The sequence below is a fragment of the Bactrocera latifrons genome, unplaced genomic scaffold, assembly GCF_001853355.1.
Source record: "Bactrocera latifrons isolate USDA-ARS-PBARC rearing strain unplaced genomic scaffold, ASM185335v1 scaffold_3, whole genome shotgun sequence".
NCBI classification, from domain to species: domain Eukaryota; kingdom Metazoa; phylum Arthropoda; class Insecta; order Diptera; family Tephritidae; genus Bactrocera; species Bactrocera latifrons.
This window is the reverse complement of record NW_017536629.1, coordinates 4,341,823-4,349,192: the sequence shown is the minus strand read 5'-3', so window position 1 is coordinate 4,349,192 and position 7,370 is coordinate 4,341,823. Positions and strand designations below refer to the sequence as shown.

The following is a 7,370-nucleotide window of genomic DNA, read 5'->3' as shown; positions in this document are numbered from 1 at the left end:
AGGAAACGTGAAACGTGTCATGCTGAAATGGCAAACCCTCCTGTGCACATTGAGAAAATTTGACACAAATCCGTAAACAAAGATGGCCGCCACAAGCTGTTATGACATCCCTATTGGCAAATGCTGTAGATGCACCTTAATACTTACCTTAATTGTATAAGAAATGTCAAGACGTAGTGTTAAACAAAATGACTTGAACAAGAGAGCAGGAAAGGTTAATGCTTGCATAAATGCTCTTCATAAGGTAATATATAGTAAAACCTATTGAAAGACTTTAGAGAAAAAGGTACTAGCGCTATATCCATTATGGTTTTTAGTAAAATCATGCCGAGCAAGTCAATAAAATAAATGGAAATTTGAAATCCTGCCTAAAGAAGTACATGCAATCAGACGACATGCTAAAGTATACGATACCCTTTATTGATAGGTACAATTAAATACTCGATAGATATAAATACTTTCAGGCAAATATTTGAAACTTAACTCTTTCATAAAACAGTTTTAAGCAACATTTGAAAAAGTACTGATGCACCAATACCAAGTTAGAAAATAAAGCGCCGTTCGGTAATTTCGAGGGATTAATGATGATCGCATCATTATAAAAATAAATTTCATAATTCTCATGTAGATCGCTTTCAAGGAGTTTTTGTTCTAAAACTGAGCAAACAATCCACGGATATGAGGAGAGTATATTTTCTTGCTTGTGACGCCCAGTTTGAAAACATACTTTAATCACACTTCTCGTTGCTTGACTATTTTCAAGCTCCATATCCTTAATTTTTTAATATTTCCATCAGTTGAAAAGGTCGGAGGTCATCCAGAACGAGGCACGTTTTCAACGACCTCTCGAGCGTCTTTGAAGGCTTTGTACCAATCATAGGCTTGCCTTTTCCAACGATTTCCCAATAAAAAGGTGATCATTATTGACAAGAAAAGTGGAGCCTTAAGAAACGTGAGAATCTCTTGGTAGTGATTAATTATTTGCGGGCATTGCATTTGTCGTCTATAAAATATTTTTTTAGAGGACATTTTTTTGTTCCGATTCTTTATCCTCGATCAATGTTGATCATCTGAGATTTTGTGGAGCTCAGAAGAAAGTCTCATGTGCCTACAGATGGTCACGTACTTTGTGAAGATAGAATTTTTAGACATATAGTATATATTCAGGGTACAGCTTTACATTTCGATCTTCAGAGTGAATATACAAGTTTAAAGTTTTCAAACACCAAATACTCATTGTTAAAGCTGTATTAGTTTATTGGTGGTGAATACTTACGTAAAGATTATTTGCTGCTTATAAACATTTTAGTGTATAAAAAATGAGGCGGCACATTTTTAAAACTTTCCGGGAGCTATCATGAATTTTCGATTTTTTGTGGGTAAAGATAACACTTTTCTTACTTTGACCTTTCACTCTCAATCAACTGCTAACGGAGCTTTAAAAAAAGCTATAAAGCTTTTATTGAACTTAAAAAGCTCGGAAATCAAGAAATATTCCATGTGTTAAACTCCTCACGCATTTAAAGATAGACCTGCACTTAAGCACGTAAATGAAAGTAATTACAGCTATAAGCTAGCTTAAACCATCCATAGACTGCGTTGCAGCGCTTTTGTCTACATACATACATACATATTTATAGTGCTTTTAACGTGCGAGTATTTGATATTTTCCAATTTTTTATTTTGTTTAATTAATTTTGCATACATATAATATTTCCATTTCAATTTCATATTACCAATATATCGATTAGCAAAGGTGAATGAAACTTGTTGAATGCCAACGACTTGGCCAGCCGCTACACCTGTTTAAGGTGTCGACGGAGGCAGTTACGCCGGCGCGATGCGGCACAACTGTGCACATTCCATATAACGGGTGATTTTTTAAGAGCTTGATAACTTTTTTAAAAAAAAAAACGCATAAAATTTGCAAAATCTCATCGGTTCTTTATTTGAAACGTTAGATTGGTTCATGACATTTACTTTTTGAAGATAATTTCATTTAAATGTTGACCGCGGCTGCGTCTTAGGTGGTCCATTCGGAAAGTCCAATTTTGGGCAACTTTTTCGAGCATTTCGGCCGGAATAGCCCGAATTTCTTCGGAAATGTTGTCTTCCAAAGCTGGAATAGTTGCTGGCTTATTTCTGTAGACTTTAGACTTGACGTAGCCCCTGTCTCTTATACACATCTAGATGTGTATAAGAGACAGGTTCAATTTCTTGAGATGAATTGTTCTCCGAAGTTTTCCCTCAAAATGGCCATAGAATCGCGAGCTGTGTGGCATGTAGCGCCATCTTGTTGAAACCACATGTCAACCAAGTTCAGTTCTTCCATTTTTGGCAACAAAAAGTTTGTTAGCATCGAACGATAGCGATCGCCATTCACCGTAACGTTGCGTCCAACGGCATCTTTGAAAAAATACGGTCCAATGATTCCACCAGCGTATAAACCACACCAAACAGTGCATTTTTCGGGATGCATGGGCAGTTCTTGAACGGCTTCTGGTTGCTCTTCACCCCAAATGCGGCAATTTTGCTTATTTACGTAGCCATTCAACCAGAAATGAGCCTCATCGCTGAACAAAATTTGTCGATAAACACATTTCGAACCGAACACTGATTTTGGTAATAAAATTCAATGATTTGCAAGCGTTGCTCGTTAGTAAGTCTATTCATGATGAAATGTCAAAGCATACTGAGCATCTTTCTCTTTGACACCATGTCTGATATCCCACGTGATCTGTCAAATACTAATGCATGAAAATCCTAACCTCAAAAAAATCACCCATTATGTATGAATGTTTGTATATTTGAATGCGCGGTTGATAATAATCGCTATCTAACTTTTTATATAAATGCATGTGTGGTCAAATGCATATGCATGAAGCGAAGAAACAAAGCTTAGACAATTAATGCATAACGAAACTCTCGATGTTTTCATACTTGCTTAAATACATACAAGCTATATTGTATATGTGTATGTATGTAAACAATAAATACATACCAGCAATTTGGTGGCATGACAGCACTTTAATATTAGTCTAGGAACTAAAAGCCACTGTCTTTAATTGGTTTTTTGTTTTATAAGAAAGCCGTAGTTTCGTCTGGGGATTACACAATTTAATTACGACAAAACAATTTTTGAATATTTTCCTATTTTACAAGCAGCTTTACGGTTTAAACTTTGCTTGTGGAACGAGCAACCTGTTTGCTTGAACGGGTATCGAGAAGATTGTTTTAATAATTAAGCCGCTGGCTGACAATGTGTCATTTTTATCGACATATCGGCGCAGTGATCCATATATATTTACATGCATACATGCATATATGCATATTACATTGTACACAAATATTTACACATATACATATAGCGGCAATATATTTTTATTGATCACTCACACCAGTGCATTTGTACAAATATTATTTGCTCACTGTAGTGAGAGTTTCATAATGCAAGCGAATGCATATTTCTGCGTCGGCAGCATGAAATTAAACGTGAATTTTTTATGTTTTGTATTTGCTTATGCAGAGCACCAAAAGCTGTGTGTGAGCGTGTTCTCTCTCTTACGCACACATATGTATGTGTGTGTTGTTCTCATCTGTTTGCGCCCGTTTGTTATGTCCGAGAAAAGTGAAGGTGCAATGGAAAATTTATATTTCTAACTCTCGTCAGAAAAGCACGATCCACTCTGAATCAATCTGCGGCAGTCGCGTGCGCTCTGCCATAAGTATGCTTTTAGCGGAGAGAGCTTTTGAGCTGCGCAGGCGAGCAATGCTTTATGGGCGCGTGTACTACTACACAGAGTGGTCGAAAAGTATGCGAACCATTGCACCATAAACCTAGTACAACTTTAACTCAAATATAATTTTGTAACAAACTCTCTTTCGATCATTTTTGCACTATACGAGGGGGTTTCAAAAGTGCGCCCTTGTTTTGTAAAAGTTTCAACAGAATCGGACACACCGTTTTGATTTAACAACCTGCAGAACATGGGAGGATGGAGCCTTTTGTAAAAGTTCACGTAAGTGAGGAAAATTCTCTGAGCGCCATTCACTTGGGATTGGCAAGAAGCTACTCTTTTACATGTGCCTCAAGCAGCTCACGATTTCCGTCTTAGACCAAGTATCTTATGGGTTGATAAAAAATATCCTTTTGAAGGCGAGCTAAAGAAAGAAGGTGTAACATCCCTCCACAGAGTTCTGCGCTGAGCTTGGAGCCTGCGATGTAAAAAATGAAGAGAAAAAAAGTTTTTGGGATGAGAGAAACTCGGAAATAACTATATAAGCGGTGAATACGTCAATAAAGAATAAAAAGAAGAGTCAACCATGTCCTCTAAGTGTAGAAAAATTTAAAAAGTAATACCCATAAAGAGCTCTTGATGTAACGAGTTTAATAGCGGATAACATGAAAAATGTGTACGATCTCGTATTAGCAGACAGCCAATTGAAGGTACTCATTATACCTGAAACAAGAGATCTACAGTCTCAAAGGATCGGATAGTTTATATCCATAACATGTTGAACCAATCTGTCGGCACCCTGGATGCCGTGCTTGCTCTTTTCGACCAAGACGTGTAGACATGAGATCACTTTACAGTTTTGAAGCTGATCTGGAGGAAGTACTGCATCGTTTCATAACCGACGACGAGACATGGATTCACTAGTATACACTATAGATTAAGAATAAATAGAAGAATGGCGCACCTGGCCGAAAATAGGACAGTCTATCTGGCGGTAGGGTGATAATCTTCATTTTCTGTAGATCACAAGGGTAAAACGTTCACTAGTTTCTCTTTTGTCAAATGCGGCTCTATCCACAGAATTCATTTGGTTTCCTAACATACCAGAGTCCTACGCCGGCCAGAAGTTTTAGTCGAATAAGGAGGTTTTCCGTGACACGAAGTTCTACTACAGTAGCGAGTTAGAAAGAGGTTATATTGACAAATAAATCAATTCTTTTACTAAAATTTAAATTTTTCTTTAAATATTCATCCAACTATCCAATCGAGTACGAATAGTATTTTCAAACACTGTGAGTTTCGGTATGTAAACAGTCATATATTCGACTATATGGCCGAGTGACTACTTACTCATTGCTCGCGAGAGCTCACTAGCGCAAAGAGTGTTGCGGCAGCGCATCCAACAAGTAGCAATGAGCTAAGCGCGCCACTCAAACGCTCAACCAGTCATATGTTAGCCGAAACTGCCAGAGCATTTGCATGAAATTAAAGATCTTGTTCGGAAATTAGTTCTATCCAGTGCGCCTGTGAAAGTGTTAGCGTAACGGCGCATTTCGTACCACAAACAAATCATTAAGAAGTGACGTCAAACACGCGCTGCGAATGCTTGAACAAACGAGTGGCGCGACGATCGACAACAACAAACGAACGAGCGTTCGGCAGCCGCCCACCGCGCACACAAACTAGCATTTGTATGTGTGTACTTGAAGAGCGCTCTCCACATACGAATATAATATATGTAAAAGCACCTCTTCGTAAGTTTGGTGACGAAGCGTTAAGGCAGCCAGTCGTAGTGAACGCGTAAAGAAACGAAAGTTTTTCATTTTCTTCGCTGTTTTGGGCGGCATAGCGCATACAGACGAAAAGCCTTGCTTGGCGGCGTGCTAACGCTGTCGTTTCGATTTTTCGCTTCACCATTTTTGTGCGCGTATCGCTCTTTACCGTTTGTTGTTTGTTTTTCGCGCATTGCGTTGAGCACCTTTTCGCTTTTTTCCTTACACGTTTTTCGACGTTTCGCTCGGTGCTTGAACGCAGCGCAACTGACCGCACAAAGTTAGCGGCGCGGCAACAGCGCGCGATCAGAGAATTTCTCTAAATAAACGCAACACGCTGGTGCAGTTCAGTAACGCGTAAAAATTTCACTGCAACGGTTTGCTCCGCCAACGGCAACGGATGATGACTGATATGAGCGACGATTATAGGAAAGAAACAACTTGTTGAAAACAGTACACATATGCTGTGGTAGATAAAATTTGACAAAAAAAAAAAAAACATATTTAAAAATAACTTTTTACAATATTCACAACATTGCAGTGAGCAAGAGGCGAGCGCAAGATATATCAGTGTTTATTTTTTTTGTGAAATGTGCTAAAGAAAAGTATAGCAGTGAGTGCGTACAAGAACAGTGAGTAGCGACGCAGAAGAACACATACGAAAGGTATAACACGATCGCCAAACGTGCGCTCTACTGATCCTGGCGAATTGTCGTCCAACTTCGTGTCAATTTTCCGTTGCGTATACGTCCAGGAGTGCGCTCAACGCCACACAATACTTCTAAACAACAAAAATAGTTTGTCAAAAATCGTAAACATGTCACATCAATGCAGTTGCGGACGCGATCTCAACAACAACTACGTGTCCTACACAAGCGCCTACGCCAACGGCAGCTCCAGTCTGGATCGCGAGACGAGCAGCAGCCTCTCGGGTGGCGGCAGCAAGTCAGCCATGTCTGGCAAGACCACACAACTAACAGCGAAAGTGATGTTCGGCACAGTGGGCGCCATCAAGGACCTGCGCGAGAAGGAGAAGTCGCGCCATGCGACAACGCGCGCCAGCGATAGGCGCAACTGAGCGTTAGTGTGCAGAGACTGAAGGGGTTGTTGGCTGGGTATTGGGTGAGCATGCGCAAGGATACGAAACGTGGCTAATGGCGGTAAAGTGTTAAGTAGTTATGGCGGCGAGTTCGTTGCAGGCAGAAGACATAGGGTTTAAAATGCTGTGGGACGCAGGGGCGGCAACGAGATGTTGTGGTCTACATACAGTGTTGTTAAGCATTGGTGGGCGTGCAGGGGTTTGCGGCTGTTGAAATGTAAAGCGGTTGTGCGTAGTCAACAGGTATTCGCGCATATGTATCATCAGGCATTACGTGGTCTGCAGCGGTGACGGCGCGAAGCTTCTGGAAAATCCTAGCTGCAATTGTTTCGTCGCTATAACTTTTCAAAACACATACTAGTAAACTGTTTATTTGCATGTAAGTGGGTAGTTTAAGTGTTTTGGCGCCTTGAAGGACTTTGCTCATGCTACACTAGGAATAAATGTAAATATTTGCTAACCAATTTAAATTCATAGTAACAATTTATACTAAGTGCACCCTGTGAAAATTTGTAGTACATTGGTTTTTGTTATGCAACAATTTACCATATATACTTATATACATATCTATGTATATCTGCTACAGATAAAATTTACATGTTTACACCAAAACATTGTATATTATGTCTTAATCTAATTTAATTTTTAAGCTATAATTTTAAATTTTCAAAAAGCAATTTTTTACATGTGAATTATAGAAGAAAGTAACTGCCGTTCAATCCAAATTTTTATTTATATATAAATTATATATAGCGAGAACTA

The 7,370-nt window shown here is 39.1% G+C and overlaps 1 protein-coding gene across 1 annotated transcript; it reads left to right on the top strand.

Moving 5' to 3' along the window:
• The first annotated feature begins 5,249 nt into the window (after positions 1 to 5,249).
• LOC108970380 lies at positions 5,250 to 7,341 on the top strand. Its single transcript, XM_018935719.1, has one exon. It carries the CDS (start codon positions 6,327 to 6,329, stop codon positions 6,585 to 6,587), a length of 261 nt encoding a protein of 86 aa, XP_018791264.1. The 5' UTR covers positions 5,250 to 6,326; the 3' UTR covers positions 6,588 to 7,341.
• The last annotated feature ends 29 nt before the right edge of the window (positions 7,342 to 7,370 follow it).